Below are 21579 nucleotides of genomic sequence, written 5' to 3'. Positions count from 1 at the left end.
GGTGGAAGTGCCACATCAGTGAGGGAGCTCAAGTGACCCGACTGCCAACTGGAAATGGCATTTTGTATTACAGACCTGCCTACAATCTGCCTCTTAATTCACCGGTCAGCAAATTTATTCCCCCCTCGAAGCTGGCAGATCAGAAGAAAGGTTTGAGGACACTAGCCTGGCAAAAAATACCACAGAAGGAATTCCTATACAGGAGTAAATTTAATAAAACCACCACCAATTGTTTACTTTAACATAGCTTGTTACAGAAATCATAAAAATGGACTCAGTAGCTAACTTATTAGTTCTTTCCCCTTTTAACTGAAAAATACCCTGTTGATTTCAGCTTCTACTGCACTAGATGGAGTGTTAAATATTTGCCAGGACAGTATGCCCAGTAATTGAGCCCAAAACAAACACAAAGACAATTCCATCATCTTTCCTTTTCAATGTTATGACTCATTATAATGTAAGTGAAACTTAAACAGCAAGGAACGGTCCATTTGACAGATGAAGGAGAGCAGGGGAGAGAAGAGAGGAGATCCACAGCCGTAATCTTTCCACAGGTCTGAGAAGTGGTGCAAAATACCCCTCCTGTTCCTGCCTCAGAACTAGAAGTAAAACTCTAAATACACACACACCTCCTCTGGGTTCAGAGCACGTGTCCTGCGTGCATGGATGGGAACAGCAGAGTTGGATTTCGGCAGCTATCAGTCTGGGGTAGGAAAAAAAAAAAACAAAACAAAAAAACCCAACACACCAAAAAAAAAAAAAAAAGCAAAGCATCCTGAATCACAGTGTGCATCAGTCACCAACACAATGCACACAGGGTTACCGAGCGTCATGAGCTGCGCACAAGGGGACGGGTCCGTTGCCAGCAATGGATACACACACAAAACCATGGAGGCTGTGGACATAAAGGAACTGCAGGAAGAGGAGAAACCCAAATTCTCTGGTAAAAGCCTTCCAAAAAAAAAAAAAAAACCAAAAAAAACAAAACACCAAAGAAAAAAACCCACCATGTTCACTACACCAGCACACGCTTCCCCCACCCCATCCCAGGGAAAAACAAAACAAAACAAGATAATCAAACTGAAAGAAAATGCACAGCAAATAGACATAATCTTGAAGATTTTTAAAGAATAAATATTTTTTGTAATTAAACATTATGCAAACACGTGCCACGCTTGCTCTTTGTCCATGCATATGCGCTATATACAACTTTGAAAAATACTGTGTTGTCCTCTTTTTGTTTTAAAAGTCATATACAAAGGTGTTTTTTTTTCCTTGCTGTGTAACCCCCCTCCTCCCCTCCCCAAGAATAATCTTTACAATGAGCCAATCAACATTCATCTGTGTACTTGGGTGGCAGAGAGGAAAAGGGGGGCAGGAGAGCCATCCCCCCCTTACCAAAGTACATCAAAATGGCTGGTTTGGACATGAAAAGCAGTGTCAAGAAACTGGTTTAAATTCCATCTGTACTACACACAGGAAAATAAAGATAGAAAAGAAAAAGGAGTCGGCTTGGAGAATGAAGCTACGTTACAAGTTAAAGTTGGAGGGTTTTTTTTTTTTTTAGTGCGTCTGTCACACTCTTATTGGCCGCCTAGAATACTGTTGTACAATGGTTTATCTACCTTTTTTTATTACAATATAATTTACTTAAATTTTCTGTTAACAAAACAGAATCCCGGTACTACAGACCAGCGGTGTAACAGGCGTAGCGCCTTGTGTGTGTTTTATTTGAATCGCATGAGCACTCTAGATGGTAAAGGTTTCAGAGTTCGTTTTATGCGGGGCCAGTCTCAGTCCTCAATGTACTCCCACAGGTCCTTCTCGTAGCCTTCATGCACATGCTGCAACAAAACCCTTCGTCGACTCTCGCAGTATCTGCAGCGAAGAGGAATGGCACAGAGAAGGCAGGTTAGACACCATGGCCCACTCCCAGCATTGTGTAATGCAAACCTACATTAAGCCCCACTTCCAAAAGAAGAGATCCCCTGAGAAGGGACTTAGTATTTGTAGCCCATTAACAGCGCTAATTAAGACTTCAACTACTCCAGTCACTCAGCACCAGGTCTGTGGCTGAAAAAAAACCCAAAAAAAACCCCAAAAAACCCAAAAAAACCAAACACCATGCAAATTTAAGTTTCCCATGCAAAAGTATCCCCAAAGCCCCTACAGCTAGGAAATACTGAACAAGGAAGCAGCAGTGGCCACAACATGCAGAAGCCAGAGCATAGGTTAGCAGTGACACCCAAAATGGGACAAAGCTCTCCTCAAACAAGGGCTGGTGCCTATGAGTCATATCAGGACAACAAAAAGCCAGGAGCTGGCTGGGCAGAACCTCTGGAAGGAGCACTGACCCACTTCTATTCCCCTCCAGAATCCCAGTGGAGATGGAAGCAGTCAAGCTGGCTACAAAAAGGGTTACTGGTCCGGCTTGGAGTGCAAGTTTTACCTCACCGTGACTCCTGAGTCTCAGAGGGGCACTAAGCCTGGCAGGATCTTCCTACCTATGCTCACTTAAACAGACAAAGCTGCAAATCTAACTGATCCCAGGGTTAGGTACAGTCCTACCAGGATCAATGATACTGAGGAAAAGTGCTATCATAAGAACATATCAAAAGATGCCATGTTCATTTTGGGTGCATCAGCCAAATAAAAAGATAAAAAGCAGAGAAGCACTTCAAGTATTCAGGTTCCCAGAGCAAATTATAAGCAAGCAGCAGGCATTCTGCACTAAAGCCCTTCCAGTGGTGATGCTGAAGTCTACATCATCTTTAGGCATGCAGGGGACAAAAAAAAAAAAAAAAAAAAAAATCTTAGTAGCAGCTCCCACAGCCCCAGGCACAGCTGTGTCCATGGTTCGGCAGTGCTCAGCCCCAAGTGATGTGCTGTAATGTGAGAAACTGGCACCCAGGAGCCAACCACCAAGTTACCAGTTCCTGCTGGGAATTGTGTGGTACAGTTTCTGGGCACACGCACCAGTCAGGAGAGCATCCGAGGGGCTCCAGCAGCTGGGAACCCGGCTTGTTCAGTAGTGGCTGAGTATCTCTCTGCTCACTAAAGCGAGGTGCACAGGAGGAGTCTCCCAGCAGGTGCCCCTAGCAGAAAGCTATCCTTGATTGCAACACATGCTAACAGGTAGGCAGAAATTCCTCATCTTAACCTGCAGCCCTTGTAAGATACTGAATGGTAGCAGCATCAGACCAACAGACTTATCTGAATAAAACTCTTCTGGCTCTTCTCATTGCTATCAGCTGTTGCAACAGAAATCATCATACACAAAGTCCCATTGATTTTCTGAAGCACGTGAAAGCAAACATGCATAGCTTCTGCTTTCCCAACTTCAGTTATTTTGCTGCTGGTGGTGGGGGTTTAATCCTGTTTTCCAGAAATGTCTTTGCAAGCTAAGAGATTGAAACACCTGAAACCAAATTAGCTAGGAAGTCAGTTCATGCAATTTCCCAGAGCTCTTTAAACCCACCTCAGTAACATCTTTGGTCCTGGTCTTGCATCAGTACACTGTAACACCAGCACACAAAGAGCACCGTGCAGGACATAATTAAGACATGACTGAACTAGTTAATTAGGGACCTGCACGGGCTTGACAGATGCATACTTTCTTCCCAGAAACATGAAGGCAGGTTTGGGATACTATGTTCTCAGGCAATTCAGGCTATATTAGGTTTTAATTTCTTCTGGATAGCTGTTACCATCCCTAGAAGAGCATCCAGTTTCAAAGGACTTAAGTGAACAAGCAGCTTGACCCAAGATACCCTTCAAGGCTACCATTAAGTAAGTTGGCAAGTTACAAAATGCCTCAAAAGCAAAGGTCTGGTTAAGTCTTGTCCAGCTCCAGCCATGCTACCAGACCAGCAGAATGGGCCACAGGCCCCCCAGAACTAAACAGCTAACTCCACTCCCCAAAGTCCCTTAGTCAATACAGCTCACCCTACTTTGGCTTTTTTTCTTTTCCCCTAAGCTAGGCATAACAAATTCAGTGACTTTGGCAAAATGCCTCAAAAATGCAAGCCATAATCCTGTGACTCATCTGCATCTACAGCTTTGTATTTTTCCACTGTGCAGAAGTGATTCCCCTGGGACTGTGAAAACCATTAGCATTTGTGTCACCTGGACCCTGGTTCTTCTGCTCTCCTCTCTAGCTGGGCAGGTTGCTCTCTCCCTCTTCTTTAAAGACAGCCTTTCTACACCCACTTTTTGCACAAAAGGGCCCAACAGAAAAATAAAAACACCCAATTGCTCTTTTACAGCAATGCATCCTAGGCCAACGGTGTCAGCTTGGAACAACAAAGTTACTCCTTGTTCCTTGGCCCTCACTATGCAGGTCCCATCTCGGGCCTGGCCATTCCCACATGCTCCTTCTCTGCTGAACAGCAGGTGTATGAAAAGCCATTGCTTTTAGTCACAAGATTTTTCCATTATGGGACTGAATCTTCTAGCTACTGCTCAGCAGAACAGATGCAAGGCACAGCTGGGAGCCTCTCCCTGCAGGCTGTCACCTTCCCCAAGGGCTGGTCCCGGCAGAGGCACAAAACCACACAGCCAGCATCCGCACAAGGGCTTCACCACTGGTGATTTCAGGAGCTGCTGTGGGACACTGCTGCTCTGTTCTCAGATGCCCAGGGACCAACTGATGATCATAATGCATAGCAGAAGGCCAACAGCAAACAGCTTCCCAGGGACATGACTGGTGAAAAACCATACCTTGGCAAGTACACATGCCACCACCTGTCACAGGATAGCAATACAGGTACTCAGGCAGCTGTGAGATAGAGAATTATTAAAAAACAAACCTGTACTTGTCCTGTACTTTCTGCTTTATGTCTTGCAGCGAATCTTGGGATATATCTCGCTCAAGGTACCCAGAAAGCACCTCTGTGGCATTCTCTAAGTCTGCTTGGTTATTCTGCAAAGACAAAAAGAAAAAGAGTATTTTGGGGGTGGGGGGGAGGAAAGAAAGAGATTTTTTAACTCAATCCAACTGAAATCAGTCCTGAAATAAAAAGCAGGATTATACATGCACTGTATAACACTCTAGTAACCTGCTCTGAGCATCGAGACTGAAAAAGCTAAAATTTCTTCATTTGATCAGGAGAGAATTTGCATATCTACCAACAAGTCTTCTGTCTTCCTTGATCTGCAACATCCTGGCAAACCTAAAAAAAACCTTTTCCTTCCTAATGGTATAGTGCAGTACAAGGCTATTAATCTCCTGTTCTGTCCCTTCTCTATTTATTTTTATCAGCATTGGCAAAGTCTGTGTTGACCCCGGTACACACACAGCAGCATCGGAGCACAGCTTTTGCTATTGCTCAGTCATTCTGTGCACCCCTTGCTGAGCACACAGTGCAGAAGCATCCTGCTTAGGTTCTGCACAAAGACCAACAAAGGACTATTCTAAACTATAAAGAGTCAATACAGCTTCACTTCTGAAGCAGATTAGGCCTCCACCTTTAGACCGTGAAAGGGCAACTGTAATGGTAGTGCCCTTGGAAAAAGCCAACACCAGGGAAAGTCAAAATGCCAGATTTAAGCTTTAAGGCCTTCTTTGCCAGTTCAGGACAGAACCTCACTCTCTTGTTTCAGGTGGCAGCATCTTGTACTCTACTTTCTCCTCGAGCAGACGATGCTATATGATGCCCAGCAGGGCCACTGACTTTTGTCCAACAGAATATTAAGCCAGACTCACTTTGGTAAAGCTGGGGACAAGAGTTTCTCCAAGCATTAAATCTCTATTTCGCTTAGCTTTATAACCTGAACTCCTGACAACCATGTTTTTTTCTCCTACCTCAAAGATAATGGACTGATTATTCTTTTTGAGGTAGAAGGCAAAGACGTAAGTGTACATGAGTGTGGCACGACACTGGCAGAGGACGTCGACTGCTTTCTTCAGGAACTGCACCTCGATCCATGACATGTTGTGCTGCTGCATCTCCTCCATTTTCTGCTTCACCTGAGCATACAGCTTGTGCTCAAAGCGCAGGCTCTGCATGTGGTTCATATAGCGGTTGCAGTAGAACAGGTACCTCTGCAGGGCTGCTCTGGATCTCTGTGTTAATTCCCATTAGGGAAAAAGAAAACAAATAGTTAAAACAAAGTAATGGCTGCAAGAGAAGTAAACCCCTCACAAGGCTCTTCCTAACCCTGAGAACAAGCTTCCTTTCCAAAGGCGTTTCCTTTCCCCTCACACTGGCCAGACTTAGATGGTGCTGCTTTGTGTGGCACTATTAACCCTGACATAGTGTGGAGATGAAGCCAGACCCATAGCAGCTCACCCTCATGCGGGGGACTTCCTAGCACTGCTGTGACATCCTCACTCCCAGCCCTGAAAGTAAATAGAATCACATTGCTAAAGCCTAATCAGTTTTGAATTTCAGCCTCACAGTTCAAGCTACAAGACTTAAATGCTTCCAGTGTCATAACAGACAGTGAGAAGCAGATTTTCTTTTCTATTATTTTGGCTAATAAGGAATTCCAATTAAACAATTATTGTGCTTGTATTAAGAGGGCACCCTTAGGTTGCCTAGGCCATATTGATTATAGAGCAGAGCAAAGACGCCATGTGCTAAGTAGTACAAGAGAACCAAGATACTCAATGCATAGCCATCAATCTTATTTACTTCTCACTGACAGATCAGCTAGGGAAAAAAAAAAGACAACAGCATGAGCATGGCTAACTTCTACGTTGTGGATGTACACTATCAGCCAAAGTCATCCTTATCTGCAGGAGGAGGGGCTGCAGGAAATACTTTGGTTCTTGGCTATAACAGTACTTTGACAGAGATGCAGAAAATGGATTTCTGTAAGCTGTGGCACACAACATGCAATCCCTCCCCACTAAAAAGGGGTTTGGCTCTATCCATATTCACTGAACAGTTTAATGTAGCTGCAACTTCACCCACTATTTCTTCTATGTCAAGCCTCTGAATGTAGTTATTGGAATGACAGCAGTCTATTTATATTCAAAACATCTGCTGTGTTTAAACACCTCAGGATTCACATTAAGAGCTTTGCAGTAAAGAGCATTTTATGAAGGATGTGAGGACTGTCATCTCAGACCCATGGCACTATGATGACTCCATGTTAAGAGCTGCTATAAAACAGGCAAGGCAGCGTGACAGATAACTGAGTTAACATGTTCTTTAAATTGGGTTAAGGTGGCTTTGAACAGGTGAGTTTTTTTCTTCCCTAGCAGGAAGCAAGAGTCCAGAGTTGCAGGGGAACTTCACTGTCTTTTGGATTCATGCCCAAATCCAGGAAATTCTTCAGAGCCAGTTTATAGGTTTACAGAAAGCATGGCCACAGGCTGGTGATCTCACTTATCACCAAAGGTTATGGACTCACCTCCTGTGCATCCCTTGCTGCCTTTGCATCATCCTCATTGTAGCGATTACAGTTGTACCTGTAACAGGGACACAAGATTCCACAGATTTCAGTCCAAATCAATACCGTTTGCATCACAGCTTCCTCATCTTCCAGGAAGGCACGCTCCTGAACTCACCAGGCAGATCCGTGTGGCTCCCAAGGGCCCAGACACACCCAGCAGAACTCTGCTTTGCAGTTCTGGTTCCGACAGACCATGTGGTTGCAGCCCCCGTCCTTCTCAATGGTGACATGGCATTTTGGGCATTCCTGTTCACAGGACAGAGAGCACCGTTAGCAGTGAAAGAACAGAATCCAGTCTTATGAAGTCAGAAGGGCTCCCATGGCAGTAAGAGGTAGCACGTCAAGTGAAATGCATGATTTACTACTTCCCTTTGATCATCGAGATCCATTTTGGAGTCAGGCCTTAAAATATTCCCGAACTCCAAGCAGCTAGACAGCAAAAAACCCTAAGGAGTAACACATTTTTATCTATGCTGCTATTACAGTGGTACACTGGCTAGGTAATTTCATGACCTCCTCCAAAATCACAGCAGTAGTGATGGTCTGTAACATCCATGGGGAAGGCATCTGGCTTTCCCCACCATCAAGTGTTTGGTCCACTGCAGCACTCAAACTGAAAAAGCCTAACAGTAAGCTGATATCATGCTGTTATCAAACCAAGACACCTGCAATTGTAAAATGTCATCCAAAAAGTATCTGAAAACATGCAGCAAGAATCTAGCGTGCTTCAAAGAAGTTTCTGTCAACTAAAAAGACACTTCTCCTCCTGGGGCATTTCCACATTTCCCATCAGATCCCTTTTTTCCCCTTCATGTGACACCTCACAAAAGCCCACATGGGGCTTCCCTTTCAGGTGTGAGGCCTTTGACAAATACAAGGATATCAGAGCAGCACTGCACAGGGAAATCTTTGGGGAATAGGCTGGTTTTTTATAACACTAATATCATTCTCATACATCAGCAGCATATGACATCTTCCTAAAACGATATTCAACTCATGTAGAGTATAAAAGATTTATTTCTGTTGTATGACAATGAGTACACAAAGCCGAGGCTGCAAGAATATACTAAGCTGCCTCTACAAGCAAAGGAAGCCAGCCCAACTCTCTTCTGCCACTTGCTCCTGTCCCTGTGGCACTTCTCTTGTGCCAGGACACAAGGCGGCTGCACAAGAGCTCGGCCAAGGAACACAGCAGGTTAAAATCAACCAGCAAGTACAGAGGAACAAAACCCCCAAAATAAACCCAAACACATTTTAGCTGGGATGAGTTCCTTGGTCCAGCTTATTACACAACCACAGCAGCATTTACGAACATTTTGCAGAAGCCAGATTTATCTACAAGGCAGTAACAAAGATATCCAAACAAGTAATCCACACTCACATAAAATTCACTGCAGCTTTTGCGTCAGGAGCAGATAAAAACCCCTCCCCAGTTACGAGCACCTCTTTACTGTTGGCTAACCAGAACCACCACTTCCTACTCTGGCATTCAGATAAATTCTCAATAAAGGAAGAACCCAACATGTTCAATCAGTCTATAACTGCTACTTTTATATAGGACACAATCCAACACATTCTTGTACGCCCACTCCAAGTGCCCCAACTACTACTCCACTTTCACACGAGTTTGCCTATTTGTATTGTAAGAGACAAGAGAATTTGTACACCAAGAAGTACTCTGAAGATAGCTCAGGAGGTGCAAAGGACCAGTGTGGTCTCCAGATGTCAGACATGGCCCTTCCCACTGCAGGGAGGGAGGTCTGCAGTAAAGTAAAGCAGGTTACAAAGGAAGAGAGGCAAGGGGGAAATCATAAGGGACTGCAACTTCTCTTGGCCAATATAAGAGAGTACTTTCAGCTAGTTTTGCTTCCTGGTGATTGCAACTTTGCAGACCTGAGCACTGATGAAAAATAAGGCTTATTACAGCAGCTTGCCCTTACTTTGTGGTTATCCTTGCTTTGAGCCGGGGCGCCAAACAAGATGACATTCCTTTCCAACCTAAATCATTTCATGATTCTGATCTCCCGAGCAATGGCAGGGCACCCCACTTGAGTGCTGCCATTATTTCTTCCTCTTGGAAGTGCTGCTTTGGTCCTACTGCCTGATCCTGAAGGGGAAGGGTTAAGGACTGGGCAGAAACAGGCAACATCCCACACAACCAGCAAGGTTTTCCTGAGCCATTCCTTTGAAAGGAGAAGCTATTACAGCACTTGTTTGGAGAGCACTGACCTCCTGTTCAGCCAAGAGGGACAGCATTCCTATCCCATCAACAGGTCACAACCAGGGCTTCGCCTGAGTAAAAGGACAAAGCTCTGTTTCTAGCCAGAAGACCAGGTTTGTCATGTAAATAGAAAGACTCCCCCGATTTGGGGAACTACTCCAGCAGTTAGATGAGTGTGTCTTTCCAGTCACACCTCTCATCCCATCCTTGTGCTCTGTTAGTACACTGCAGGCTAGCTGGCTGCTTTTTTTGTTTTGGTTCAAGTTTTTGGGGGCTGGTTATTACTCAGATGGGCTCAACCAGCAAGCAAGCCCCTAAGGAGATTTTTTCACATCTCCTTTCCTCCACATCACCTGTGTTTGTCCTACAGACAGAGTAAATGAAGCACGGTAGCTCCCTTGCTGTCCCTCTGCGGGGAAACAGCATCAAGATGTCCTCTTGGGCTGTCCATAGGATGGATACTCAGCCAGGTAAGCTTTTTCCCAATTAGTCAATCAATGCAGTTCTATGAACTTCAGAGTAAAAAAAAAAAAAAGAAAAACCCACATCTCTCCTTTCAGCACCATACCCAGCACAGTATCTATTTTCCTTTTCCAGGCAGCCCTCCATCCTATTGCAATCCTGCACCAACACATCAGGACCCAAATTCAGGTTTACCCCATCAATATCCTTCACAACTGTGAAGATCCCAGATCTATTTGCCCATCAGCCAGGGTGCACTTTGCTAATATGTACAAAGAGTGGCACTGCACCCCTGTCACATCATGACACAGCTCCCTGTCACTCAAACGCTGACCCTGGGGCACACAGCAATGAATGTTTTTTCAAGAGAAGATGGTGGTCACAGAGCTGTGCAATTTCTTCCAAACATCTCATCTGTGGAGACGCTGACACCTGCATGCCACAGTGGAAGACACTGCTAATCCAAACAGCTGCAGCAATCACTCCTGCTTAAGAAAATCCCACAACTGAAAGAGAGAAACAGTTTCCAGATGACCTGTCAAGCTGGAGAGGCACAGTGGAGCATGTCCACACCACAAGGATGTGGGGCCATCCTCATCTGCAACCAGGCTCAATTAGAAGCACTGAAATTCTGCTCTCCTGTCTTTGAGGAGGAGACCAAGCTCTTAAGTGTCTCAATACCACACAATACTTAGGGCTTCTGGCCCTGTGATGCAAACTGGAACAAAAAGGCCCTAATTACAACCCTTTTATTACAGGGAATGCCATCCTTTTCAAGCCTTATATACCTATAAAAGCAAAGCACAAAAGACAGATTATATAGTAAGCTGCACAGATCCATGAAGTTACATATTAGTGTAGAAGGTGAATATTATTAAAAATTAAGGAAAAGTCGTAAGAACATACTAAAGAAATGCTGAATACCAGCAGAAAGAAAAAAAGCAGCAACTACTCAAGCCACCAACGCAATGAGTGGGTGAGATTTATAGATTAAAGAGGACAGGGAAGATCTTATTGAGAATTACAGCTATGCAACAACATAATAGCCAGCAAATCAAATTACTAAACCAGTAGATTATTCTGCACGTTATCTGTCATGCCACAATGCAGAAGTGACCTCGTTAACACTGTTCCACTCTGAACAATTTGGTGTTGTGCTTAAATGCTGTACTTCAAAACAAAAGCCTAGGCAACCTGGCAAAGGAGAACAATCCCTATTTTGTCCTAAAAGGTTGCATGTACATAGAACACCATAAACCTCTGCTGCTGTTATATGAATGGGAAGCTAAATGGAAACATATTTCATATTTCAGGGTGGGTGAAAGATTAGTACTCTCCAGAATTCCTGGAGGCAACTGGTGTACAACAGCCTCCCAACTACATTCACAGTGAGGTCCTCACCTACAACCCATGTGATTAAAAAAAAAAAAAGAATCCTCAAACACCACGGGGATTTTTTAATGCATTTCAAAGTCAAAAAATGCTGAACTTAACCATGGTTAGCACAAAATAATGCACCATGACAACACCTATAGTTATTGAGTAAAGCAGGATATTTTAAACACTTGTTCATCTGAGAGGAAAAGATGGCACTCTGACATCTTAGGAAAGATGCTGTTCACAACTCTGGCACGAAACTGCGCTAGTGAGAAAAGAAAGAGCAAAGTTTGATGCTAGTACCCGGGGAGGATCTAGCGGGCTGCCAGAATTTCCACACATTAGAACAAATGTAGGACTTCCAGAACGTACAAAGGGAGCAAATGTTCAGACGTTAAAAAGTGACCTGAAAAGGAGCAGAACTGGTTTTGTGCCATTTTATCTCACTTAAGAGGAGAAGAATGACAATGGCTTTTTAGGAGGAAGAAAATCTACTGGCTTTATACATCAGACATTCAAGCCCTGTCTAGCCCAAAAGATAATAAGATGGTAACACACCAGAAGCTAAAAGCAGTAAGGAAGGGGCATTTTTAGTATCAGATGAACAACTTTCATTAACACCAGTTTAACTTAAAAAAAAAAAAACCACCCCAAAACACACCAAAATGAAACAAACAAAACAACAAAAAAAAAAACAGCCAAAAAAAACCCCTAAACAGTGCCTTGGGTGAAGACCTGCACTATTAGCATCTTTGTTCTTCTTCCGTTAGCATCCCAAGATGCAGAAAGATTAACATCACTGAAACTCAGGTCTGAAAGAGGTTTCCCATCCTCCTTTTAGGCTTCTTTCAAACAGTCTTGATACACCTTAAGAGCCTAAAATAATTGCAGAAATCCAAGTTTTCTGTATTTCTTACTCCTTTGAATGTCCACTTAATAGAAGCAATGGATCTATGTGGGTTTTTTACAACCAAAGCCACACAAACCAGATACCTGAAACCTGCCTTAGTTCAAGAAAGGAACTACTTGAGAAGCAAGTTTGTACAACAAGCTGAAAAAGAAACGTACAAAACCTTGGACTACTCAACCCTTTTCTGCCAGACGGCTGAGAATTAAAGGCTTGATAAAGAACTTGTATTGGCTTATCTCAAATCTAAATTAATTTAGTTAAGCTGAACTCATACATGAAAAGTAGCTTATTTTAAGCAAGAGGCCATCTACTCCAGCAGTCATCTGCAACGGCTGTATCTTTTGTATAAGCAGAAGAATTTAATGCAGATCTAACTGCAAATGAATGAATGTAAAATAAATTAAGAAGTTATATAGCAACCACAGAATTCACTACTCAAGTCTTCTCATTTTTCATTCAGACCATTCTACATAATTCATTAAAAAAAAAAGCATCACATCAGTTTGCGAACAGAAACCAATTCAGCTCTGTTTCACTTTTCTATTCTCTCGTACAGCAATTGCCTAATTTTCTTTTCCTATTCTGTCTCCCAGGGCAAGCTGGAAGAAACTTATCTCATTCCTGTTGCAAAGAACTGCCCAGATTTCAAGCCCGTATTTCAGGAGGACTGGTATTTTTCTCTTATAGCTTCATCTTGGCAAGTTGGGAAGTTTTCCTCCCTGAATGGAGACCACATGGGACACAACTGCAACTCAGCATCATGCTTGGAGGGCTCAAGAAAGCACTTTTCAAAAGCTAGAAACGGCAATGGAGACCACAGTAGCAACTGAATTACCTGCAGAGTTTTTCCCACTGAAAAAGGGGATTTTTGCATCTGATGGTACCTGATCCGATTCCCTTCTAGGTTCTTCAAAATGAAGAAATTCAACACAGAATTTGGGCTCTGACTTGCAGTCACTGAAGCAAACAGCTGTGAAGGCACAAGACATCCCTCGCCAAACACGACTGCCCTGTTTTCCTGCTAGAAATAGTACAGAGACAGAGTAAGGACAGACATATGTGCACTCCAACCTGTGCCATTCCTATCCCAGCGTATCGCTACAGCCTCATGCTACGGCAGGAAAGGATTTTACTTGGTTCCTCTCTGAACAACAACAGGACTGTGTCAGTCAGACGGGCACTTGGGTTTCTCTGTGCCTGTGGCCAAGGGCCAGAGCAGGCAATTCAGGAAAGAAGAGGTGGTGGCTGGCAGCCCCACGGCTCTGGGCTGATCCGGTTCTCCGGAAGCTGCAAAGCTCTGACTGCACATGTTCCAGCAGCCAGCATGCTCATGCTTCATGATTACGGCACTGTGAGATTACTGCCTTCCACATCTTGCTGCCCACAAGAAGGCAGAGATCATTATGAGGGGTGGGTTATGTTTCCTGCCAACTTTCCCCTCAATTGAATCCAGCATCAGTTCGGAGAGAGAAGAATTGTGATATTGTTCTTCAGTTAATTCAATTGATATGGATACCATAAGACTCCAGGACAGTTGGCTTGCTCAGATGTCTGCTGTGATTACTCTGATGTTATTTTTTGTCCTGTTGCTGCGGGACAGCCTGGGCTCCAAAGTACTTTCTTGCTGTAGAAGTGTCTTGTATGGTACCAGAGGAAGTAGCTCAGACAGTGATGTTAAGGACAACAGCTCTTCTGCTGCTGACACAAGACTAACAGATAAGCTGGGCTGGTGCCAGCACAGCTTGGCCATACTCATTTCCCCTCTTCACTGTCCTCTGGATGGGTGTCTAGACACACACAAGAATCTTCTTACTTTGGCCATTCAATACTGTTTCTGACAGTTTAAGCTATGCTTTATAAACTAGTCCAACCACTAGCATGTCTCCTATCTGACAGTCTAGATCCTGGTTAAAAAACAAAAAGGAAGACCATCTTGACAATAATTCTATGCTAAAGTCTTTTGGCAAGCAAGCTGCAGAAACTGTTGTCTCTTTTTCAGACAGGGAGATAAGTAGCTTCCTATTGCCAGTAGCCAGCATTAATGACACATTATTCATGTTTGGTCTACATGACACAGATGTACACTATTTCAGCCTTTTTAAGGGACACAGAATCCAGTAAGAGAAAGCTTAACAATTGAACCTAACAAAACCCAACAAGGAGAGCTTAGATCCTGGTCTTCAGCAGCACATGCCAAGGTAGGAGTAGGTAGGAGATGGGGAGATCTAAGGCCATGACCAAGACCATACTCCTGAGGGGCAGTAGCAGCTCCTCATCTGGCTCCCAAGGGCTCTGTCACAGGCAAAATAGGGCTGTGACTATTCTGACATCTCAAGTGTTTCATACCCAAGGCTAGAAAGTGCTTTGCATGTGTTACACTCAGCCCTTTCCAAGTTATTCACTTACTCTTCTTCAGGTTTAACACAAGCAATACCCAAAGACCAAGCAAACGTTGAACAAATCGGGTTCAGTTCTTGAGCCACAATGTGTCTCTGAACACCCACCTCAGAAAAAGCCAAGTTCACTTTATTGAGCATTGTTCAGCCTCCAAGCAGGGACCACACAAGTCTCAGCCCACAAAACAGAAAGAAGTAGCCGAGGCTGCACAATTTCAGCCTGATTTTAACTGCATGTTTCAGCCTGAAGGGTGTTTCTGCTTTCACCATAATGCAACATTCCAGTTCAGTGAAAAACACGCAGCCAGCCCCAGAAAGAAGCAGCCGCTGCTGCAAACAATACCATTAACCAGTTACACAACAGAGCTAAGAAAACAAAGCAGCCGTTTCCTCACACCCTCCCCACCTTCTTCCACCCTCCTGGCTCAGCAGTCATGAGACCCAGGCCTGCTCCTACCACTGCCCCCTCTATGGCATCTGCTGCTTTCCCCACCACCACCACCACCTTTGTTTTAAATCGTCCCAAAACCAAACAAATGCTGAAGTTTCAGGCAAAGTTGGGCTAGCTAGAATGAAGACTTTTACATAATAAAATCTTAACAGCTGTTCTGCCAGTCTCTATCTGGAATCTTGCCCAGCGGAAATGAACAACTCCTCAAGAGGCCAACCCAGGGGATTTAAAGGCAGATGAAAATTATCACAGCCAAATCAAGCCACAGGTGGTGCTAACATGTTTCACACCCTTGGAGTGAGGCACAGATTTGCTTTAGGGAAGCCACCACTGCCAGACAGGAGTCCAAAGACTTAAAACTTGAGCTTCCTTTGAGTCTCCAATTAACTCTTTCTTAGAAGAGCAAACTCCACTTAACCTGAAGAACTTCACCTGACTTGAGGCAGTAACACCTACTTGCTCTTCAAACAAGAGTACTTCAGTGTACTGTGGATTTTAAGGCTTGCTCTTAAATAGTGACATGCAACAACAAAAAAATAATCCTAGTACAGAAGAATTAGGTTGTCTGTTCTTTTCATATGGTAAGTCTACATAAAATATGAGAAAAACCCTCACCTTTGTGTTAGCTGCAATCCAATTAGAAGTTTCACTGTCATCATCACACTTCTTAATCCATTTCTTTAACCACTGTTAGAAAAATGAAGAAATAGTTTTATTTAAATAGGGGAACTGTAAATGTTCCCAAGACAGCTGCTTACATTAAGGTAAGGTACACACAACCACATGGGAATATGGGGGGGCTGGTGCTGGAAAGCAGCCACACACAGCAACTAATTTAGTTGCAGACATTTCCTGCAGCACTGTCCTGATCCAGCAAGAACATCACTCAGCCCAAACACTTCAGCAACAAGTTTGCAGTCCTTAGGTTCAATCAACACAAACTTTGCATGAGACTCTGAAATAATGACACTGTACACAGTGATCTGCCAGAACTGCAGTCAGAGCCTCTGTGATGCCTAGATTTACATCTAGCCAAGTTTCTCCTGAGGCTTGCAATGCTCACCTTGTGCTTCTTTTTCGTTTGGGTGTGGGGTTTTTGTGGTGTTGGAGGGAGTGTGGTGTGGGGTGTGTTGGGTTGTTTTTTTTAAAACCTTACTGAGTTTATCAAATGAATGCAAGTTACAAAAACAAAAAGGCTGCTTGCACCTGTTACAATAATAAGCTGACCACATCTAGCCTGGAAAGATTAGCTAAACCTTCAGTAACATCTTCCTCTCCTCTCCCCAGGAAAGTTTTTTCTTGCATTTGTCACTAGGAACACAGACTGCTCTGTCCCCAAGGCATGAAACATGGCTGTCCGTGAGCTCTGCAAAGCCACACGATCCCAGGCTTGATTACAGCTTTCAACAGCTCCATGAAGAGTTCTAGAGTTCACAGCATGACAGCAGGTCCTAGGACTGGATTAATTTCTTCAACAAAACAAATCACAAGCCTGCTGGAGCCACTGAACACCTACAGAAATGCCTAGTACAGGAATGCTTGTTGTCAAGTGAAGCATTCCCTCCTGAAGCACCTTCGTTGTTCTTCAGAGGGTCACGGCTGTAACAGCCACCTCCTGCAGATGTTTCCCCATCTGGCTGAGGCACTGTTCCTTCACAAGGTCCAACTCTGAGGCATCTAGTATGGCAGTAAAGGCATCCAGTATGATTTCACTGATTCTTCTCAAGCTATGGTCTAAGCAGGTGAACGACTATGCTTCTTGATGTGAACCGCTGCAAAGCTTGTGCTTTCTACATCTTGCACATAAATTCACTTTAAACTGGAAACAGTTATGCATTTAGAAAAGAACTTTGACATGCTCACCTTGCATTTAACAGGATCATGCCAGTTTTCACCACAATTAAAGCTGTAAGTGAAAGCAAGGGGAAAATAAGCAAATAGGGCAGATGACTGTAATTTTATTTAAGTAGGTTAACACCGTGGAAGTTGTCTTTCTGGACTGTTCTGCTGAAAGACCAAAGCTAGTCCTAAGGAAACACTATACATGTCAACTTCCCCTCCCCAACCCTCAAATCCCTCAACAGCTATTTCAGAGCAGTATGCATCTCAACACATTTTGATTCTATAGTGCCTGAAATCAAGGACCTTACTCAATCTGAAACCACTCAGCTGAAGGCCACCTCTCAGCAAAAGCTGGATCTGCCTGTAGGTCAAAGGAAGCCCAAGACACAGAACAACAACCACACAGTGATGGGCTCTGCAACCCAGCTGGACCTAATCCTGGCTCACCATTTGTAGCCCACCCCATGCTTCTCCCACCATCTAAACCACAACTGAATATAAAGACTTACTACCTTGAAAGTGTATTAATACGTATTCTGTAAGTCTTTTACTTGATTTTCTTACCAAAACTGACGTCCACATTTGCAGCGAACAGGTTTAGCATCAGGATATTGGACTTTAACAACATGGTGGCAATCTGGGGCGGGACACCATTTTAACAGTCGATTACACTATGAAATAAAGCAAAAAAAAACCATAATGGAGAAAGGATGCTGCACAAGGACACTACCTGCCTTTCATCCCTTTTTCATCCTTTCAACCATGACCTTCAGTCACACTCCTTCCTGTCCTACCAGTCCTCTGCAATAAGAGTGCTTTCTCTTCAATCCAAGCATTCACTTTCTACTGAAAGCAAGCAGGAATACAAGTCAACTCTTCAGCATCAAATGGCCCCTTATGAAAGATGAGGAGCATAAAGACTTTTGCTGACCTCATAGCTCATCCAGAGAAAATACTTGAAGAACATGAAGCTATGAGGCTTTCCATTGAAAAAAAGCATGTCAGGTTTTTTGCAACTCCCATCTGTTTCACTGCTGCAACAGCCTTTCTGAAACTGCTCAAACCATGGGCACTAGCTTTTTACAAGCACTGCTTTCTAACAACGCTTGAACACCATCTCATCACCTGTTCTTGCTGTACTGCAGCCAGATATGAATCTGCATGGCTTTTGTTAGTCTTTCAGTCTGCAGCGTGCTTAGCTCCACTGTTGTATTAAAAAAAAAAAAAAAAACAAAACCAAAAAACACACAACACAAAAAACACCCTCCAAAGCACTGCACACATCACTTCAAACAAGGAGTGAAAGCTTGATCCCAGTAACAACTTACATACTAGGCTCTACAGTAAATCCGAACACATACAACAGGGAAATTGGGCTGGGGACAGAAACTATCTTACAAAGCACCTTTTTCCAAGTTTATTTTGATTTTGAGGTTGCAAAGCTACTAATATTTCGCTAACAGCAAATTTGCAGCTTTGCTTCAAATGCCAAATGTTTAAGACGTGCTAGTGTTTACAACAATGTTTCCAAGTCTAAGGTATCTCAGGTAACGTTTCAAGAACTATAAATATTAAGAGCTCCTCAGAAGCTATATATTGAACAGCACTTGCATTCTCTTTATCTACAGCTGCTTGCTGTATCTCTAGATCTTTTGTCCTGCAGATTTTTTTTTAGTATTTTTCTACAGCTATATCTGTAACTAAAAGTGCTATAAAATAACCCCTGTAAAGCCTCTACCTTGTAGTCACACCCTGTTAGAGACTATGCAACAAAAACTGCTATACAGTTACAAACCAGCTTCAATTCTCCGGTTTGGTACATATGTGAGACACAATTTAGAAGCCACTAAAAATTTCAAATAAAAAACTCACCTCTACAAAACTATTGGTTATTAAATGCTGGTACTTTAATTTAACCTTGGAATCTGTTATCAGACGCCTGTGAAAAGGGAAGAAACAGAAAAAACAAGAAAAGTTACTGTGGTAGTAAACTTTTTCCCCATACGTAGCTAGTAAGTTAGGACAGACAGATGGCTTTGATTCCTCTTCCTATACTTATATGTACTTTTCTGTACTTACCTGTTCTCTGTGTTTTAGATCATTTATTATATTATTATGGAAACTACAAATATCATATTTAACTTCTAATACCAGCTTAAGAATCACACAGAAAGCTCATGCAGTTCAAAAGAACTGAACCTCTTGGTGTGGGAGTTTTTACTTAAAAACACTTTCCTGAAGTGCCCAAGAAACTGAATTACTTCATTAGTACATCTACATTAAACAAGCACACTCTGTGGCAAATCCCTTTAAAAAGCTCCAGAACAATTGTTGTGCAGTTAATAAATTTGGTAGGCCTAACATTACCTGGGTTTCAGTGGAATGCTACAGCTTCAGTTTAAAAGTTAATGTTGTTTTAATCTATTTACCATAAAAAACAAAGTTGATTTAAAATCAACACCACAGAGGTTTACACAACATTAACTTTAAATTAAGTCAGTCAGCTGAGAAGCAGGAGAGCAGAAGAAAACTAGACAGATAGGAATCCTTTAAAGGCATGGTGACCACTTTTCTCCTAAACACACAGACCCAGCTGACATGTGCAGACTGTCCAGCCTAGACACATTCAAAATAATTCAATTATGTATTGCTGAGCACTTATATTGTCTTTCAGTTACGACTAAAGTGTCTTCTGCATATATATATGTGTATATATATAAAGCTGGACTAACACACAGTTTGGGGTATTTGTTTTAAATCATACTGTGGAATACAGCTTTACACAGGCCACATCACATAAGTATTGAAACTAACAGATTACCCATTTCAGGGTGCAGCCAAAATCAAGTGTACTCCTGGATGTTATCATGCCACATTCATTAACAGCAGCGCATGTGACGATGCAATGTTGCATAAATCTTAGCCCTTGGCAGTCTGGGGAGCTCCTCACCAAACAACGTGCTGGTTATTACATAAACATAGCACATGGCAGCCAAATTCCCAGTGCTAAAATAAAACAAATCAGCTGACAAAGCATCTCATCAGGCCCATGTCCATGGCAAGCCTGCAATTTTGGAGTGAAACTTACTGAAGAATGAAAACACAATTTGAAGTTATGACATGAATTATACATTTCACTTTCTTACTCCATACCTAGGCTTCTAGACAAAATAAATTTTTAAAGTGACATATATTATATTATAGGTATTTAAGCGGAACTGGAATTCAAATGATTATAGCGAACCAAAACACGTAGAGTACACCACTGATTTTGCTCTTCAAACTGCCTATGATCACTCCATGTTAGGAACCTCGCCTGCTCTGGGTTCAACACCACTTTCACAGCAACACTCAGGTCAAGAACTTCAAGAACTCTGCTGTGAAAACCTTTCAAACAAACAATAAACAAAACTAGACAAATTAAGAGATTAAACTCACTCCCAGTGCCCATACCCCATTTTCAGGGTACGCTCCTCTGGAAGCTATAAAAAACCACCTTGCTGAAGAAGCCAGGTTGGAAAAAACAAACTGCTTGCAAAAAAACCTTAACCACTGATCTCTTCTGGCAGCTCAGTTCAGAACAGCAATCTCAAAAATTCATCCAAAGATGGCAGCAATCCTCAATGAGACTGTAAGTTTTATACTTTTTTTCCATTTTGACAATGAATCTCCTCAAAGACCCCAGTCAGTGGAGTATATTATGTGAGAGGTCAAACACCTTCCCATAGGAATTACTTCAAGACCTTACTACATTCTGACATGGTACAGCAGCAGTGGTATTCGCAATATGCAAAGGAAGATTTAAAAAAAAAAAAAAAAAAATTGAGGCAGGACTCCATGACTTCAACACAGGAACCCAAAATCCATCCATTCCTACCAAGTGGGTTGATTTTCAGAGGTTACTACCAGACTGCTTCCACCCATGAGCAGCAGCCATTAGACATGGCAGTAATAAAGGCAGCCTGCCTTGCATATTAATGAAATCAACAACTTTGCATGTAGGTTAAAGCAATTACCAGCAGCATTAGCGAGGCTGAACAAGGGATAGAAACAGATTACCTTCAGCCAGTTGAAAGGTCTTGAAAGAACTGAAAGGGACCCTCTCTTCAACCTTCTTATTTAAGCTCAACAGTAACAAAGAAAATAGACAATAGGCTAGCTAAAAACTCACAAATCCAGGGAAGTCATCTGAATTGCTACGTTTGGACTTGTAGGGAGATAATTCAACTTGAAGATGTACTGGCTTGCTGAGGGTAAGTACTGAGAAGGGAGAAAGTTAATAACTGCCCGTCTTTATCTACTTTGATTTTCTGATAAACTGATGCCTCTATACATTGCACATTAGTCTCAGGTTCCTATAGCTTGGAAATCTAGAGTTAGAGACTTTGTAAAAAGGAAACTACCTAAAAAGAGAATAATTAAGGACATGGGAGGAGGTACAGATTCCAGTTGGGATTACTTAACATTTTTATTCATGCCATTTAGTAAGATTGCTAGAGTTTTCCATCTTTGCTTTTAA

The 21579-nt window shown here is 42.7% G+C and overlaps 1 protein-coding gene across 12 annotated transcripts in view; it reads right to left on the bottom strand.

The window, feature by feature from the left end:
- Window positions 1-191: 191 nt before the first annotated feature.
- The window catches only part of ARIH1 (ariadne RBR E3 ubiquitin protein ligase 1), a 62235-nt gene continuing 40847 nt past the window's right edge, over window positions 192-21579 (bottom strand). For 4 of the 12 annotated variants that reach the window (XM_037394645.1, XM_037394654.1, XM_037394653.1 and 1 more), the window contains 10 exons: window positions 18933-18999; window positions 17625-17731; window positions 17082-17124; window positions 15834-15905; window positions 13207-13392; window positions 7517-7647; window positions 7360-7417; window positions 5804-6076; window positions 4809-4921; window positions 192-1878 (listed from right to left, as the gene is read on the bottom strand). In XM_037394645.1, coding sequence (XP_037250542.1) covers window positions 1794-1878; window positions 4809-4921; window positions 5804-6076; window positions 7360-7417; window positions 7517-7647; window positions 13207-13392; window positions 15834-15905; window positions 17082-17124; window positions 17625-17731; window positions 18933-18999 — 1135 coding nt within the window. In that variant the 3' untranslated portion in view covers window positions 192-1793. Of the gene's footprint in view, window positions 1879-4808; window positions 4922-5803; window positions 6077-7359; window positions 7418-7516; window positions 7648-13206; window positions 13393-15833; window positions 15906-17081; window positions 17125-17624; window positions 17732-18932; window positions 19000-21579 lie in introns of those variants that run through there. The other 8 variants (XR_005105317.1, XM_037394646.1, XM_037394647.1 and 5 more) reach the window with 8 other exon arrangements.

The sequence above is a fragment of the Falco rusticolus genome, chromosome 7 (genome assembly GCF_015220075.1).
Source record: "Falco rusticolus isolate bFalRus1 chromosome 7, bFalRus1.pri, whole genome shotgun sequence".
In the NCBI taxonomy this organism is placed as follows: domain Eukaryota; kingdom Metazoa; phylum Chordata; class Aves; order Falconiformes; family Falconidae; genus Falco; species Falco rusticolus.
This window is presented reverse-complemented; position numbering and strand designations above follow the sequence as displayed.